Consider the following 19,783-nt stretch of genomic DNA (forward strand, 5'->3'; position numbering starts at 1 on the left):
TAAAGTAACTGCAGTGTGAAGGCGCTGGGCCTCTCTGACCTTTCCTGGCGCCTGCACGCTGCAGTACTTTACCCTCAACATGGCAGATAAGTACGCCTGCGCAGGAGCGCGATGCCAGGGAGCAAGGAAGCAACAGGAGGACAGCATTGCAAAAAGATGGGAGGCTCCGGACCTGTGAAACCCATCAGACCGGACTGCCCCCCAGGTGAATATAATAAAAGTTATTTTTCTTATCTTGCAGGTCGGATCTGTGGCTTACCTACAGCATTATAGAAGGCTGGAGATAGCCCTGCAAGGCAGTGGCCGCATCTTATAGCAGCCAAAACAGCTGACAGGTTCACTTTAACAAATACCTGATTTAAACAATTTCATATAACTCATTTAATGTCCAATTTCTGTTTTGTACATAACACTTTCAGCATTCTCAATCATTACAAAGGCAGAGAACACATCTGTATACAAAAGATACAACAGGATGCATCTTTTTAAATAGGCGATATTCACAGCTCACCTCCTCCCCATCTCTGACCGTTGCCTAGATAATGCCAACAAAGCTTTCCCTGTGAAAGTCAATGTGTCAGAACTAGTCTATCGCAACCAATGACCAAGAACGAACAGGAAGCATGAGTCTAGTATTAAATCTTTGAGACTAGTGTAAAAAAAAAAAAAATCAAAAAAAAAAAAAAAAATCAAGATTTTAATTTTATTTTTAAAGGTTAAAAACAAAGACAACCCCACAATTATCGGGGTTGGCCGGTCATAACATATTGATGGCCTATCCATAAAATAGGTCGTCAATATTAGATGTTTAAGGCTGTGTGCACACGCTGCGGTTCTGGCCCTGCGGAACCGCAGCAGTTCCGCAGACATGGTACTTTACCATGTTAGCCTATGGGTTTTCAAAACCGCAGCTCACGCTGCGGTTTTTTCCGCGCGGTTTTTTTTCCGCAGCATGTCAATTATTTCTGCGGATTCTGCTGCGGTTTCACACCTTTAACATAGTAGAGGTGTAAAACCGCAGGCCAAACCGCAGCAAAACCACAGGTCACTTTACCTGCGGTTCTGCGGGGAAAAAACCTGCAGGTGAGTCTGCAGTGTGTGCACATAGCCTTAGGGGGTGAGGGGAGAGAATCAGACTACTGGCGCCCCCACCAGTCAGCTGTCATCTGCACAGAGGTGGTCCGGCCACACACAATGCGTAACAGTCCATAGTCTGCAGCAGCCGCCACATATGCAGCTCCGCTCACATTTATGTCAGCTCATTGGAGACGTTGTCCGTGTTGGTCCACCACCAGTCTGACACTGATGATCCATCGTTAGTGAAAGAACAGGATTTAAACAATATGATTTTAATGCTGACACATTGCTTTACGCTGTGGTACCTGTAAGCCCAAGACATACACTATGCTTCAAGTACAGCATGACAACGTAGTGAGCATTATCCTGGACTTTGGGGAACACTGAAGAAAAAAATCTTAATAGGATTTGTTTTTCAATTTTGATAAATAATGAGAGGCAGTGGGTCAATTCATCCAACGTTTGAGTCAAAGCCTCCTTTAGGGTATGTGCACACACTGCGGATTCTGCTGCGGATCTGCAGCAGTTCCGCAGGCAGTGTACAGTACCATGTTAGCCAATGGGATTTCAAATCCGCAGTGCACAGGCTGCGGATTTTTCCGCGGTTTTAAATCCGCAGCATGTCAATTCTTTCTGCAGATTCCGCTGCGGTTTGACACCTGTTCCATTGTCCAGGTGTCAAACCGCAGGTCACTTTACCTGTGGATCCGAGCGGAAAAATCCACAGGTGAATCCGCAGCGTGTGCAGTCACCCTAAAGGGGCTGTTCGGCCTTAGGCTACAAGACTGCAGTCAAATTCATATGACTGAGACGTGTGAATCTTCACATCATGAGCAGTGTGCGCCGTGATGTTTCTCCGGTGTCAGGAGCATATGATATGCGTACTTTTAGTCACTTCCGACTAGATTTGCATTGAGTGAGGCTGTGCATGTTGCCACATATACAAATCACATACTGGCGGTCATGAACCCCTCTCGGCACTGGCACCGGAGAATCCTCATAGCATGTGCGATGCGAGGATTCACAAGTCTGCAGTCACAATAAGACTCCAGACTTGTAGCATAAGGCCGGACAACCACTCATGTGATGCTCCTAGGAATAATTTCCCCACAATTCATAAAGGGTTAATCTCACTGTCGCAATAACTTCTATTATCCAAACATGCAGTTAGCAGAGAAGGACTTTAGACGTTAAACCTTGGTGACAGAGGACTGGCAGCCACGTACCCATGAATCCACCACCTTCTATAGTGTCGTAGCTGTTCTGGACAGGAGTGCCGGCACTCGGAGGTTGGGTAGCGCCTAACAAAATACAAGAGCAAACATTAATACAAAGAACGGTGTACTTTACAAGAAAGACATGCATCTGAGCGGCATTTGTGTTCCCTCTATACAAAGCCTAGATTCACAACAGAGGTTACAGCGCAACTACAACAGTCAAAACCATGGGTGCAAAAATAACATCAGTAATGCAGGCGGCCTCACTGTAGTTTATTACTAGCCATATTTTATTGGAAAATTGTTACATTTTCACATGTTAAAAAACTTGTAGCCAATTACTGAACTGGAAAACCACATGCAGCTATTCAGACATGGCTTTCAAAATGTGTGACATTCTTATGTAGCAGATGACAACCAATCCAAATGGCGATTACACCTACACAGTAGCAGTTACACCCTTCCTCTGATACGGTGGTCTAGGAGGCTAAAGACCCCATACAAAAACATTAGGGTGCATATAAACATCAATGATTTTTGATGCATGCAAAAAAACATTGAGATCAGTCAGGATTTCTGATCAGAATGTGAGATTGGCGTCAGTGACAAAACTCGGATTTTAAAGAGTTTTCACCAGTTTTTCCTCAAAGCGAAGTAAAGAAGTTTCTCAACCCTCTCCCACCAGTCTGTGAATAACAGTCCGCACATAGAACATTATTTTTGTAACATGTCCAATTGTGAAACTTTTTTTTTTTTTTTTTTAAAATTCCAAGAACTATTAAAAAGTATACTTTGTGGCACAATTCCGTTAATGAATGGCAAAGGGTGAGACTTTTGGGACCCTACAAATCATGAAGTGAAAAGGCTGCACCCACTTTTACAATCGTTTCCTGCACAGCAATGCCCCCAACCACAGGGCCATGCAGGGAACTTGAGTGGAGTCCAGCTGCAGTGAGCTCTCAAGAACATACTTGTGTGCAGGAGCAGCAATGAAGAGGGACACATCACTGTGCCCCCATTATCACCACAATTCTTCATTCTCAGAAGCAACAGGCATAACAGATCAGACCATGAGCAATCACTAATGGTAATCTGTCAGTAGGATCAACCCTCCTAGGCAGTGTATATAGTCCTGCAAGTCATAAGGCCCTTTTACATTTAGCGATGCACCAGCGATCCGACCTGGTCAGGATCACTGGTGCATCGCTAAATGATCGCTAGTGAGCTGCCACACAGGAAGATCTCACCAGCGATGCAGCAGCGACGCAGAGCACGATACTCACCTTTCACACACAGCGATCCTGGCGTCCTCCCGCCCACCTCCACGCGTCGCTCGTCGTCACAGCAGGAAGCTGACGACGATAAGTGGAGCCGGACATTCTCGCGCGATCAGCAATAACCAGCGGGGGAGCCGGTCGGAGGCAAGTATCACACATAGCGATATTGCTGTAACGTCACAAAATCACATTATAGCGATATCGCCATGTGTAAAACGCCCTATAGGAAGCCCAATAACATAACACAATGATATCTGCAATCCGAGATCTTAATCCAGAGAAATCCGTGTTTAATCCCTTCACCTCCTTGCAATTGTCAGATTTTGCGTTTTGCTTCCCTTCTTCCCAGAGCCATAACTTTATTTTCCTGTCAATATAGCTCCACATGGGCATGTCTTTTGCAGGACAAGTTGTAATTTTGAATAACACCATTTATTTTACCAAATAGTGTACTGGAAAACAGGAAAAAAATCCAAGTGTGATGAAACTGACCTGCCATTATAATTCTCCAGGTCATTATGAGTTTGCAGATACTAAACATGTATAGGTTCTTTTTCATGTGTTGAAAGAAAGTTTGACACCCGTGGCATCTTCATTTTTCATGATCTGGCGTTAGGTGAGGGCTTATATTTTGTACCCCAAGTTGACGTTTTTATTGATAGCATTTTGGGGTAGATACAATGTTTTGATTGCCCATTATTTTTTTATGTTTACCGATCTGATTAATTATTAATAGATCGGGAGATTCTGAGATTCTGTATGCAGTGATACCAAAAGTGTGTTTTTTTTATTGTTTTATTTTGAACTAGCTGAAGAGCCCGGCGTTGCCTGGGCATAGTAACCAACTGTAGTTAGTTATAACAAATTGTAATGATTATATTGCACATAAAAACCGTGCATCTAATCCTATCCTGTGTGATACTGACTGCTGAGCCGTGTATCCAATCCTATCCTGTGTGATACTGACTGCTGAGCCGTGTATCTAATCCTATCCTGTGTGATACTGACTGCTGAGCCGTGTATCTAATCCTATCCTGTGTGATACTGACTGCTGAGCCGTGTGTCTAATTCTATTCTGTGTGATACTGTGTGCTGAGCCGTGTATCCAATCCTATCCTGTGTGATACTGACTGCTGAGCCGTGTATCTAATCCTATCCTGTGTGATACTGACTGCTGAGCCGCGTATCTAATCCTATCCTGTGTGATACTGACTGCTGAGCCGTGTATCTAATCCTATCCTGTGTGATACTGACTGCTGAGCCGTGTGTCTAATCCTATCCTGTGTGATACTGACTGCTGAGCCGTGTGTCTAATCCTATCCTGTGTGATACTGTCTGCTGAGCAGTGTGTCTAATCCTATCCTGTGTGATACTGTCTGCTGAGCCGTGTGTCTAATCCTATCCTGTGTGATACTGTCTGCTGAGCCGTGTATCTAATCCTATCCTGTGTGATACTGACTGCTGAGCCGTGTATCTAATCCTATCCTGTGTGATACTGACTGCTGAGCCGTGTATCTAATCCTATCCTGTGTGATATTGACTGCTGAGCCGTGTATCTAATCCTATCCTGTGTGATACTGGGCTCCCCCTGCAGTCTGTGTCAGAGGGTGGTCTGTGTTGGCACGGTAATAAATTGTGTTATTTCCAGCTTTACAGAAGGACGATAACACCATAGAAATGATAAGAATAACAGGCCTCATTAACCACAACTGTCTACAAAGAAAACTGTTGCTGATAGCAACCAATCACAGCTCATTTTTCATCTTTTAACCCCTTCACCCCCAAGGGTGGTTTGCACGTTCATGACCGGGCCAATTTTTTACAATTCTGACCACTGTACCTTTATGAGGTCATAACTCTGGAACGCTTCTATGGATCCCGGTGATTCTGACATTGTTTTCTCTTGTACTTCATGTTAGTGGTAAAATGTCATTCAAATAACTTGCGTTTATTTGTGAGAAAAACGGAAATTTGGCGAAAATTTCGCAATTTTCCAACTTTGAATTTTTTTTGCCCTTAAATCACAGTGATACGGCACACAAAAAACTTGATAACTAACATTTCCCACATGTTTACTTTACATCAGCACAATTTTGGAACCAAAATTTTTTTTTTGTTAGGAAGTTATAAGGGTTAAAAGTTGACCAACGATTTCTCATTTTTACAACACCATTTTATTTTTAGGACCACATCACATTTGAAGCCACTTTGAGGGGTCTATATGATAGAAAATACCCAAAAGTGACACCATTCTAAAAACTGCACACCTTAAGGTGCTCAAAACCACATTCAAGAAGTTTATTAACCCTTTAGGTGCGTCACAGGAATTTTTTTGAATATTTAAAAAAAAATGAACACCTAACTTTTTTTCATAAAAAAAATACTTCAGGTTCAATTTTTTTTATTTTACCAAGGGTAACAGGAGAAATTGAACTGCAAAAGTTATTGTGCAATTTGTCCTGAGTACGCAGATACCCGATATGTGGGGGGAACGACTGTTTCGGCGCATGGCAGAGCTCAGAATGGAAGGAGCGCCGTTTGACTTTTTCAATGCAAAATTGGCTGGAATTCAGATTGGACGCCATGTCACGTTTGGACAGTCCCTGATGTACCTAAACAGTGGAAACCCCCTACAAGTGACCCCATTTTGGAAACTAGACCCCCCAAGGAACTTATCTAGATATGTGGTGAGAACTTTACAGAAGTTTATAACATAAAGCCATACAATTAAAAAATCATATTTTTTCCACAAAAATGATCTTTTCACCCTCAATTCTTATTTTTCCAAGGGTAACAGGACCCTAAAAGTTATTGTGCAATTTGTCCTGAGTACGCTGATACACCACATGTGGGGGTAAACCACTATTTGGGCGCATGGCAGAGCTCGGAAGGGAAGCAGCGCCATTTGACGTTTTTGGCTGGAATTGAGATCGGACACCATGTCACGTTTGGAAAACTCCTGATGTACCAAAACAGTGGAACCCCCCCACAAATGACACCATTTTGGAAACTAGACCCCCTAAGGAACTTATCTAGATGTGTGGTGAGCACTTTGACCCCCCCAGTGCTTCACAGAAGTTTACAACGCCCGGGCGTGAAAATAAAAAATTCATATTTTTTCCACAAACATGATCTTTTAGTCACCATTTTTTTATTTTCCCAAGGGTACCAGGAGAAATTTGACGCCAAAAGTTGTTGTCCAAATTGTCCTGAGTATGCTGATACCCCATATGTGGGAGAAAACTACTGTATGGGCACACGTCGGGGCTCGGAAGGGAAGTAGTGACGTTTTGGAATGCAGACTTTGATGGAATGGTCTGCGGGTGTCATGTTGCCTTTGGAGAGCCCCTAATGTACCTAAACAGTGGAAACCCCCCACAAATGACACCATTTTGTAAACTAGACCCCCCACGGAACTTATCTAGATGTGTGGTGAGCGCTTTGAACCCCCAAGGGCTTCACAGAAGTTTATAATGCCCGGGCATGAAAATAAAAAAATCGTATTTTTTTCCACAAACATGATCAATTAGTCCCCAATTTTTTCATTTTCCCAAGGGTAACAGGAGAAATTGGACCCCCAAAAGTTGTTGTCCAATTTGTCCTGAGTACGCTGACACCCCATATGTGGGAGAAAACTACTGTATGGACACACGTCGGGGCTCGGAAGGGAAGCAGTGACGTTTTGGAATGCAGACTTTGATGGAATGGTCAGCGGGTGTCATGTGCGTTTGGAGAGCCCCTGATGTACCTAAACTATTGAAACTCCCCACAAGTGACCCCATTTTGGACACTAGACCCCCCACGGAACTTATCTAGATGTGTGGTGAGCACTTTGAACCCCCAAGTGCTTCACAGAAGTTTATAACACTCGGATGTGAAAATAAAAAAATCATTTTTTTTCCACAAAAATGATATTTTTGCCCCCAATTTTTTATTTTCCTAAGGGTAACAGGAGAAATTGGACCCCAAAAATTGTTTTGCAATTTGTCCTGAGTAGGCTGATACCCTATATGTGGGGGTAAAACACTGTTTGGGCGCATAGCAGAGCTTGGAAGGGAAGGAGCACCATTTGACTTTTTCAACTCAGAATTGGCTGGAATTGAGATCAAATGCCATGTTGCATTTGGAGAGCCCCTGATGTGCCCAAACAGTGGAAACCCCCAATTCTAACTCCAACCCGAACCCCAACACGCCCCTAGCCCTAACCCTACCCCAACACACCCCTAACCCTAATGGAAAAAATGGAAATAAATACATTTTTTTTATTTTATTATTTTTCTTTAACTAAGGGGGTGATAACGGGGGGTTTGATTTACTATTTATGGCGGTTTTTATGTTTGGCAGCTGTCGCACGCTAAAAGACGCTTTTTATTGTAAAAATAGTTTTTGCATCACCACATATTGAGAGCTATAATTTTTCCGTATTTTGACCCACCGAGTCATGTGAGGTCTTATTTTTTGCGGGACGAGTTGACGTTTTTATTGGTACCATTTTCGGGCACGTGGAATTTTTTGATCGCTTTTTATTCCGATTTTTGGGACGCAGAATGAACAAAAACCAGCGTTTCATGAATTTCTTTTGGGGGGGGGGGTGCGTTTACACCGTTCCGCGTGCGGTAAAATTGATAAAGAGGTTTTATTCTTCACGTCAGTACGGTTACAGCGATACCTCATTTAGGTCTTTTTTTATGTTTTTGTCGGTTTTATGCAATGAAAACTTTTATATAAAAAATAATTATTTTTGCATCGCTTTATTCAGCGAGCTATAACTTTTTTTATTTTTTCGCTGATGATGCTGTGTGGCGGCTCGTTTTTTGCGGGACAAGATGACGTTTTCAGCGGTACCATGGATATTTATATGCGTCTTTTTGATCGCGTGTTATTACACTTTTTGTTTGGCGGTATGATAATAAATCATTTTTTGCTTCGTTTTTTATTTTTATTTTTTAAAGGGGTTCGCTAAAGGGGTTAACTAATGGGACAGTTTTATAGGGCGGGTCGTTACGGACGCAGCGATACCTAATATGTGTACTTTTATTGTTTTTTTTTTTTATTATTTCCAAAAAATGGATTTATTGGGGGAATATTTTTTTTTTTTTCTAATATATTTGGCGATTTTTTTTTAATTCTTTTTACACTTTTATTTTTTTTACTTTATTAAATAGTCCCAGGTGGGACATCACTGTCCTGTGACAGATCGCTGATCTGTCACATCACAGATCAGTGTGACAGATCAGCGATCTGACACAGGCACTGCAGAAGGCTTCCTCATGCCTGCGCTTTGCAGGCACTGAGGAAGCCAGCTTCCTGCAGGCCCCCGAAGGCCCCCGTCGCCATCTTGGATTCGGGGGCCAGGAGGAAAGGAGCCCCCCCGCAGCAGCGCTGCACATTGCGCTGCCGTGGGGGGCTCAGGGAAGCACGGAGGGAGCCCCCTCCCTGCCGATGCTTCCCTTTAACCCCCGGTACACCGCGATCGTGTTTGATCGCGGTGTGCAAGGGGTTAACATGTCGGGGGCGGTCCGTGACCGCCCCTGACACATTGTGCCGGGTGTCAGCTGTGATAATCAGCTGACACCCGGCCGCGATCAGCGGCGCTCACCACGTGGGCGCCGCTGATCGCGGTAGACGTACTATCCCGTCCACGGTCATACGGGCCCGGGTACCGTGGACGGGATAGTACGTCGGATATCAGGAAGGGGTTAAACAACTCTGGGACAGCGTGGCGAGTTTTGAGTGGCGACTTTTGTGTTTCGACTTTTATGTGGCGAGGTTGGTGTATGTGTGGTGAAATGTGTGCTGAGGGTGGTATATGTGGTGAAGCACGTGGTAGTGTGTGGCGCAATGTGTGTGTGTGTTCATATCCCCGTGTGTGGTGAGTATCCCATGTCAGGGCCCCACCTTAGCAACTGTACGGTATATACTCTTTGACGCCATCGCTCTCATTCTTTAAGTCCCCCTTGTTCACATCTGGCAGCTGTCAATTTGCCTCCAACACTTTTCTTTTCACTTTTTCCCCCATTATGTAGATAGGGGCAAAATTGTTTGGTGAATTGGAACGCACGGGGTTAAAATTTCGCCTCACAACATAGCCTATGATGCTCCTGGGGTCCAGACATGTGACTGTGCCAAATTTTGTAGCTGCGACGGTGCGGATGCCAATCCCGGACATACATACACACCCACATATTGAGCTTTATATATTAGATTGGTAATGCCCCCTTTACTTTAAGATTAGCTCTTGAGGCAGCTTTTCATACAGATCAGGGTCTGCCCATAGAAATTAACAGTTCATTTACATATAATAAAACCATAGATTAATCTGGAAAAAGGTATCAGCTATCAAGGTATCATTTTATTCAGCTTCCTATGACCTACATGTCTGCATAGACGACTCCAGAGGGTTGAACCTGCTGACAATTTCCCTTTAAGGGACAGCATATTCTTGTCATAAATTCTCGAGATGGGAATACTCCTCTCATGACTGCAGCTGTTACTTAAAGTGTTTGTAGGATTGTAGACATGCTGGAAAAGGTTTTCAATCCACAATGTCATACGCATTGCTAAACTACAGAGGACTTGTACTGCTGGATTGGAATGTGACAAGTGAAATAGTCCACCAAGTCCCACAGTGAATACAGCTCAGAAATCCAACATGTACAGTCTTGTGAAGTTGTGATGGATTTTAAAAACGTCATGATGTAATTTTTACACTCTGTGCACATACCTTATAAAAGGTCATAAAGTCTGTACACAAAGTGTAACACACCAGCAAAGCAAATATGAATATATGTATGTATTACAAAAGAAAAATCAAATTTACTCTCTCTCTACTTTACAACACGTAACCTAAACAATATGGCAATAGCTGCCAGGAGCTGCACCAGCAGGCCCTTCTGGCGCTCGGAGCACATCATTACATGCACCCGGTGTGTACAAGCCTAATTATAGCGCCTACATAGAGGTTCTGGAGTAGATTTCTGTTCTCCAGAGAAGTGACCTTCCCGGGGGATAAGCAGGAGTAAATATCAGCACAGCAAAATACAGCTCTGAAACCTACTGCAACTCAAGATCATGAAGAAAATGCACCCTGTAACTACAATATTACACACAGAACTGACTATTAGGCTGGGTTCACACGTAGCGGAAGTCTCACGGAAATTACCGCGAGAATTCCGGAATTCCATTCCGCGGGAAAAATCGCATTTTAAATTCCCGCGATTTTCCCGCGGAAAAACCTAGCATTTTGCAAGCGTAATTAGCTTGCAGAATTGCTAGCGTTTTCCAAGCGATCTGGAGCATCGCTTGGAGAACTGATTGACAGGTTGGTCACACTCGTCAAACAGTGTTTGACGAGTGTGACCAACTTTTTACTACTGAGGCCGTAAAAGATAGAATCTAAAAAATAATAATAATAAAAAAAATATATATATATTGTTATTCTCACCTTCCGACGTCCCGCGCAGCCTTCCCGCCTCTCTCCATGCTCCCGGTCCCATTAATCCTTTGTGACAATTACCGCGATGACGTCTGTTCTCGCGGGATCGCGATGTCTCAGTCATTATCAGCTTATTACAAAATGAAATCAAACAGTTTTCAAGTCAAACCTTTATTCTAGGTGATGTTACATTTGCACATAGGACCCCTTGTTCGAAAGAAGCGTCTGAACTCTCTCGTCCATTGAATTTGTCAGTTTTTGGATGGTTTGTGCTTCAATTGTTTTGCATGTGGACAGAATACCCTCCCAGAGCTGTTGCTTAGATGTGAACTGCCTCCTGCCATCATAGACACTCCTTTTGATGATGCTCCAGAGGTTCTCAATGGGGTTGATGTCAGGGGAAGATGGTGGCCACACCATAAGTTTGTCCTCTTATGCCCATAGCAGCCAGAGATGCAGATGTGTTATTTGCAGCATGAGACGGTGCATTATCATGCATGAAAATGATCTTGCTGCGGAAAGCACGGTTCTTCCTCTTGAACCATGGCAGGAAGTGCTGTTTTAGAAATTCCACATAGATTATAGAGTTCATCTTTACCCCTTCAGGGATCCTAAAGGGGCCGACAATCTCTTTCCCCATGATTCCAGCCCAAAACATTACTCCACCTCCTCCTTGTTGGCGCCTTAGCGGTGTCCATCAACCAGCTATCCTCCACTCCATCCATCTGGACCATCGAGCGTTACACGGCACTCAGTGAACAAAACAGTTTGGAAGTCAGTCTTCATGTATCGTTTGGCCCACTGGAGCCGTTTCTGCTTGTGCAGTGGATAGAGGTGGTCGACAGGATGGCTTACGCACAGCTGCAAACCTCTGAAGGACCCTGCATCTTGTTGTTCGGGGGACGTTGGAGGCACCAGCAGCTTCAAAAACTTGTCTGCTGCTATGACAAGGCATTTTTGCAGCTGCTCTTTTAACCTGACGCAATTGCCTGTTGGAAAGAGTCCTCACGTGTGTGCTGGGAATCAGCTACATACTTCTTGATTGTGCGATAATCACGCTGAAGTGTCTTGGCAATGTTGATTGTAGTCATGCCTTGACCTAAATACTCCACAATTTGTTGCTTCTCAGCAGCCGACACATCCTTTTTCTTCCCCATTTTGGCAAAAAATGTAGGCTGCTTAATAATGTGGAACAGCCTTCTTAAGTAGTCTTGCCTTTATTTGGACACACCTGCCAAACTAATTTGAACAGGTATCTGCAATTGCTTTCAGTGATATAAAGAGCCCTGACACACATCACCATCAATGAGTTTAAATGACAAACAAAAAAATTCTAACCTTATCACTCCTAAACTCTTTTTGCATAATAATTTGGAACACAGTTTATATGATACAGTCATTTACTTTTTTATTACACGTTACTCTAATTTAGGCATTTCAGGTTGGATATATAACTACTTTATAGATGATTTTCTAAAGCTCTAGATGTTACTTTATGATCTCTTTTATATTTCTGAACTTTACTGGAGACACCACTCTGTTATGCACTTTTCATGGATAGTTTCCACCATCTCTATCCACTTATGATAAATTGATATTCATTGGGGGAATACCTTTATGGGGGACTTCTGGTCTCCTCCTTCAAAGAATGCAGCTTTCAATCTATTATATACACATCATTCCTCATTGGTTTACAATCTTTAACAGGACTTTATTACCACATATATGTACTGTATATACTCGTGTATAAGCCGACCCCCCCTAATTTTCCCACAAAAAACTGGGGAAACTTATTGACTCGCATATAAGCCTAGGGTGGAAAATGCAGCAGCTGGTAAATTTCAAAAATAAAAATAGATACCAATAAAAGTAAAATTGAGAAATTATTAGGTTAGATGTTTTTGAATATCCATATTGAATCAGGAGCACCATATAATGCTCCATACAGTTCGTGATGGCCCCCATAAGATGCTCCATACAAAATACACTCCATATAAAGCTGCACAAAGGTTGATGGCCCCATAAGATGCTCCAGATTATGCCCCATATACTACCCCCACAAGAGGCGCCCCAGATTATGCCCCCACAAGAGGCGCCATAGATTATGCCCCCACAAGAGGCGCCATAGATTATGCCCCCACAAGAGGCGCCATAGATTATGCCCCCACAAGAGGCGCCATAGATTATGCCCCCACAAGAGGCGCCATAGATTATGCCCCCACAAGAGGCGCCATAGATTATGCCCCCACAAGAGGCGCCATAGATTATGCCCCCACAAGAGGCGCCATAGATTATGCCCCCACAAGAGGCGCCATAGATTATGCCCCCACAAGAGGCGCCATAGATTATGCCCCCACAAGAGGCGCCATAGATTATGCCCCCACAAGAGGCGCCATAGATTATGCCCCCACAAGAGGCGCCATAGATTATGCCCCCACAAGAGGCGCCATAGATTATGCCCCCACATGCGGCGCCATAGATTATGCCCCCACATGCGGCGCCATAGATTATGCCCCCACATGCGGCGCCATAGATTATGCCCCCACATGCGGCGCCATAGATTATGCCCCCACATGCGGCGCCATAGATTATGCCCCCACATGCGGCGCCATAGATTATGCCCCCACATGCGGCGCCATAGATTATGCCCCCACATGCTGCGCCATAGATTATGCCCCCACATGCTGCGCCATAGATTATGCCCCCACATGCTGCGCCATAGATTATGCCCCCACATGCTGCGCCATAGATTATGCCCCCACATGCTGCGCCATAGATTATGCCCCCATATGCTGCGCCATAGATTATGCCCCCATATGCTGCGCCATAGATTATGCCCCCATATGCTGCGCCATAGATTATGCCCCCATATGCTGCGCCATAGATTATGCCCCCATATGCTGCGCCATAGATTATGCCCCCATATGCTGCGCCATAGATTATGCCCCCATATGCTGCGCCATAGATTATGCCCCCATATGCTGCGCCATAGATTATGCCCCCATATGCTGCGCCATAGATTATGCCCCCATATGCTGCGCCATAGATTATGCCCCCATATGCTGCGCCATAGATTATGCCCCCATATGCTGCGCCATAGATTATGCCCCCATATGCTGCGCCATAGATTATGCCCCCATATGCTGCTCCATAGATTATGCCCCCATATGCTGCTCCATAGATTATGCCCCCATATGCTGCTCCATAGATTATGCCCCCATATGCTGCTCCATAGATTATGCCCCCATATGCTGGCACGGTCTCTGCAGCCCCGTTCTCCCACGGTCTCCCTTCCTTCAGCGGTCACGTGATTCCGCTCATTAAACTCATGAGTCGGTGCTCATTTTGGTGGAGTCGGTATAAAATGGACCGACTCCTAAAATATATAATAAATTGGGTACAGTAGTTCAATGCAGAATGTGCTGAATATTTTTTCATAGGCATTTGGTAATGTTATGAAATTTCCTATAAATGGCTGTTCTATTCCTGATCTAAGGCTACATTCACACACAGCGTTTTTTGAGGATACGTTTTTCAGCTGCAAAAGCAGATCAGCTTTTTAAAAAACGGCATCACCTGAAAGGTTTTTGAGCTCATAGATAATGTTTTCAATTGCAAAAGCAGATTAGAAATCTGCTCTATATATCCATATCATATCTGTACCAAAAAGAAAGAAAGCCGGACAGCACACAGACTAACACTTTTTTTTTTTTAGCACCAGCCAGGTACACCTCATAGCGGCCCAAAAGGACGCCCAGGACAGGCATTGCTTGTCTTCAGTAACACATCAACATCGATTGATAGTTGGAATAAATAGACTGCATTCACCACATCTTCTTAAGGTGCAGGCTTTATTTTCAAGTGTAGGGGTGTACAGTATGAGGTTCTGCAACAGCTGAGGTGTGCAGTATGAAATTCTGCATAACAGTCTGAGGTTCTGCCCCCCCCCCCCCCCCCCCGGTTTGATCCTGGCTACACCCATAGTGTGAATATAGCTTGAGGACCTAGGCTTTATCTTAGCGCGTATATATATATATATATATATATATATATATATATATATATATATATATATATATATATTTTTTTATACACAGTACAGACCAAAAGTTTGGACACACCTCAAAGCGTTTTTTTTATTTTCAAGACTATGAAAATTGTAGATTCACTCTGAAGGCATCAAAACTATGAATTAACAAATGTGGAATTATATAACTAACAAAAAAGTGTGAAACAACTGAAAATGTCTTATATTCTAGGTTCTTCAAAGTAGCCACCTTTTGCTTTGATTTCTGCTTTGCACACTCTTGGCATTCTCTTGATGAGCTTCAAGAGATAGTGACCGGAAATGGTTTTCACTTCACAGGTGTGCCCTGTCAGGTTTAATAAGTTATTCAAAACTATAGGAAAAAAAAAAAAAAAGAAAAAAAAAAAGGAGCGCAATAGGGTCTTATCTGGGTGACTTATGAAAAATAATAAAAAGAGATATACTCACCCTTTCCAGGAGAGAGCTGAGCATATAGGATCAATTTGTCAGCCTGCTGCACGTCCAACGGTCCACAATCTCTTATGGAATAAAATTCTTGGACTTATGTGCGCTGCTAGACAGAATATCAAATCCAGATCACGTAGATAAATTAACCTTTTATTTCCCAACGCGTTTCGAAGTCCATAACACTTCTTCCTCAGGGATTAACATTTATGAGTAGATAGAGCTGTTTCCGGTTTTATACATCCACATTTTGAAAATTGGCGCCAATGATAACATGTGATACACCGCAAAAGTCAAAGTTCAAACAGATCAAATGTCGTGAAAATATCAGAATAATTTATCTTTAGTTGATAAAACCAATTGTTCTTTTATTCATTTTACAGAAAAAAAAAAACTATTAAAAAGCAGAAAAAAATAAAATAATGAAAATATAAAAAGCGAACTCACGCTGCAGAAAAAACAAGGAGAAGGACCCACAGTCCAACACCCATACCATCACGCCAGACAAGAATATGTCCGGGAGGAGAAAAGGAAAAAAAAAAAAAAAAAAAAAAAAAAAAAAGGAGAAATATATAAAGATTAAAAATACGAATATCAAAAATATGTTAATAAAATACTTATAAAATTCTTTGTGAATAAAAGGAATTGATCTCTTTTTTAAAAATTATATATGTCTTGATGGAGACACATAAGTCCAAGAATTTTATTCCATAAGAGGTTTAATAAGTGGGATTTCTTGCCTTATAAAACGAGTGGCCATCATTACTTTAAGAAATGAAGGTTAGTCAGTCCAAAAAATTGGGAAAACTTTGAAAGTGTCCCCAAGTGCAGTGGCAAAAACCATCAAGCGCTACAAAGAAACTGGCTCACATGAGGACCGTCCCAGGAAAGGAAGACAAGAGTCACCTCTGCTGCGGAGGATAAGTTCATCCGAGTCACCAGCCTCAGAAATCGCAGGTTAACAGCAGCTCAGAATAGAGACCAGGTCAATGCCACACAGAGTTCTAGCAGCAGACACATCTCTACAACAACTGTGAAGAGGAGACTTTGTGCAGCAGGCCTTCATGGTAAAACAGCTGCTAGGAAACCACTGCTAAGGACAGGCAACAAGTAGAAGAGACTGGTTTGGGCTAAAGAACACAAGGAATGGACATTAGACCAGTGGAAATCTGTGCTTTGGTCTGATGAGTCCAAATTTGAGATCTTTGGCTCCAACCACCATGTCTTTGTGCGACGCAGAAAAGGTGAACGGATGCACTCTACATGCCTGGTTCCCACCGTGAAGCATGGAGGAGATGGTGTGGGGGTGCTTTGCTGATGACACTGTTGGGGATTTATTCAAAATTGAAGGCATACTGAACCAGCATGGCTACCACAGCATCTTGCAGCGGCATGCTATTCCATTCGGTTTGTGTTTAGTTGGACCATCATTTATTTTTCAACAGGACAATGACCTCAAACACACCTCCAGGCTGTGCAAGGGCTATTTGACCAAGAAGGAGAGTGATGGGGTGCTACGCCAGATGACTTGGCCTCCACAGACACCAGACCTGAACCCAATCGAGATGGTTTGGGGTGAGCTGGACCGCAGAGTGAAGGCAAAAGGGCCAACAAGTGCTAAGCATCTCTGGGAACTCCTTCAAGACTGTTGGAAGACCATTTCCGGTGACTACCTCTTGAAGCTCATCAAGAGAATTCCAAGAGTGTGCAAAGCAGTAATCAAAGCAAAAGGTGGCTACTTTGAAGAACCTAGAATATAAGACATATTTTCAGTTGTTTCACACTTTTTTGTTAATTATATAATTCCACATGTATTCATTGTTTTGATGCCTTCAGAGTGAATCTACAATTTTTATAGTCATGAAAATAAAGAAAACTCTTTGAATGAGAAGGCGTGTCCAAACTTTGGTCAGTACCGTATGTAATCGATATTATACAGTGTATTACATATTTACAATGTATTACAGTTTGTTCTAAAGTTGTATTCCAATAAATAGATATTATGTTCTATCTAAATATCTTGATTATTGGATCATAGAAATGATTAAATGTCTGATGTTCACATTGTACTACAATAAATTTTTCACTTAAATATAAGCAATATATGTGGGAGTCGGAGTCGTGGAGTCGGTGTAAGGGAAATTGAGGAGTCGGAGTCCCAGGTTTGGCTTACCGACTCCAGAGCCCTGATTGCAACTACTGCATGGAAGCGCACCTAGAAGAATTACTGCTTTAACACTATTTTGAAGACAAATGGTGGATCCACCAAATACATAATACTGAATTGCCTTAGAAATAAGGTGTTAACACTTATATTTCCGACAGAATTCTTACTGTGCATAAATTTTAGGCAGGTGTGGAAGAAAAGCTGTAAACTACTGTAGGTTAACCCTTTAAATCCAAAACTTGCACATCCAGACATGGTGTGACCCCAGCTGCATCCACAGTGTGTTGTTGCTGTATCCCAATTTTTACTAAGATTTTTGCCTGTCCTGAGGATCTTTTTCTATTTGGTCTAACCATACAGAGAACATCTCTAGCATACATTAATAGAAATAGATTTACTTAATATGTCTCCTGGGAGAGGTGCGGCTTCGTTACGGTGTGAAGCAATTAGACGTCTATTAGCAGGGCACACATGGCATCTTGCCGCGGTCTTCCTTCAGCCTCAAACCACTGTGTACACTTCAAATCAATCAAGATCATAGATATTGGAGAGGTGTCTGATATTCTACAAAAGCAAATTCACAACTCATGCGTCCTTGTGCTGCAAACCAGGATATTCTATATACACCATTTTAGGAAAAGGTGTTTCTAAGATTCACTAGTGATAAAAAAAAAAAAAAATCCTATAAGAGAACACCACCTCAATAAATCAGTTAACCCCCAAATGCAAACACGCCTAAAATACTGACAATGGCCTTGTTCCAGATGAAGATTTGCTTTCATATCTAAGTAAACGACAATGTATAAAATCACCATTGAAGGATTGACCAGTCACTTATAAACTCTCAGAAACATGAACAACTTAAATCCCTTTCTGATCCCCTGCCGATTTTGTTACAGTGCATACAGGGTCCCATTGTAGGCTCTAATCATGGACATATTGTAACAACTAGCAATCATTGGCCACCAGAGGGACCAACATGTCACTGGTATAGTCAGTGATTGTCTGCAGCGTTCTCAGGTCTATACACACCAAGCAGGAAGCACAGAGGACAGTAGGAGTTCCAAGAAGTGCTGGAACGGGAACCCCTTTAAACATTGCACATACTGAGATCTAGGTACACCCACACAGGAAACGCCCCGCTACGGGGGCATAGCAAGCATATAACCAGATGCACCTTCTTTACACAACTTGAAAAAGGAGAACATTTCACCTAATATTCCAGATTCATTTTCACATGTAATATTTCTCCCGTAATATAAACCTGTGGATATTTTCTGGAACCATTTCTTGGAAAACAGAAGAGAGAAAAAAAAAAAAAAAAAAAAACACTATCATCACAGCAAACGCACATCATAAACTGGTTATTCCTGTTGCCCTTTTACATGTTGAAAACTAATACTGGCATATGATTGAGGCTTCTAGAAGGATTGCATAAGCTCGCCCTTCTTATATGTGTGCATTTATGCATGTCCCAGGTGCCGGTGGGGTACGTGCATTACTCAATCACAGTCTAATCTTGCATGGCTCAGATTCTGCAGATCGCGCCACTGTTCAGCGCCCTGTAACTCCCCGAGGCATCCACACCAGCGGAGAGAAGGGCTCATCGCTAAAAATGAGCGACACCCGGGAGCACAGCACACAAAGCAATAGGAGAGGAGTGACTATCTTCTGCAGGAAGCAATTTAGAATACAGTTACCATAAAACTGGGCCTAAGAAGGGAACCAATAATGCTCAGACACTGCACAGGAAAAGGACATTGCATGCAAAGCATCAGGTCCTGCATTACAGAAAGGGCTGTGGAGTCGGTAAGCCAAACCTGCGACTCCGACTCCTCAATTTCCCTTCCACCGACTCCGACATATATTGCTTATATTTAAGTGAAAAATTTATTGTAGTACAATGTGAACATCAGACATTTAATCATTTCTATGATACAATAATCAAGATATTCAGATAGAACAGAATATCTATTGGATTACAACTTTAGAACAAACTGTAATAAATTGTAAATATGTAATATCGATTGCATATAATAGTGATATCTATCACTATGTAATAAGCTATGTAAGTGGCAAAAAACAGTTTTCAACGAAAACATACTAAATAACATTTGT

The 19,783-nt window shown here is 42.7% G+C and overlaps 1 protein-coding gene across 1 annotated transcript in view; it reads right to left on the bottom strand.

The window, feature by feature from the left end:
- SEC24A (SEC24 homolog A, COPII coat complex component) overlaps nucleotides 1-19,783 on the bottom strand; it is an 85,728-nt gene that overhangs the window by 39,203 nt on the left and 26,742 nt on the right. The window contains exon 4 of the mRNA XM_073573753.1: nucleotides 2,304-2,378. Within this exon, the coding sequence (XP_073429854.1) occupies nucleotides 2,304-2,378 (75 nt within the window). The remainder of the gene's footprint in view (nucleotides 1-2,303; nucleotides 2,379-19,783) is intronic.

Source organism: Dendrobates tinctorius, unplaced genomic scaffold, assembly GCF_039654945.1.
Source record: "Dendrobates tinctorius isolate UK_male_01 unplaced genomic scaffold, ASM3965494v1 ptg000036l, whole genome shotgun sequence".
Lineage (NCBI taxonomy): Eukaryota > Metazoa > Chordata > Amphibia > Anura > Dendrobatidae > Dendrobates > Dendrobates tinctorius.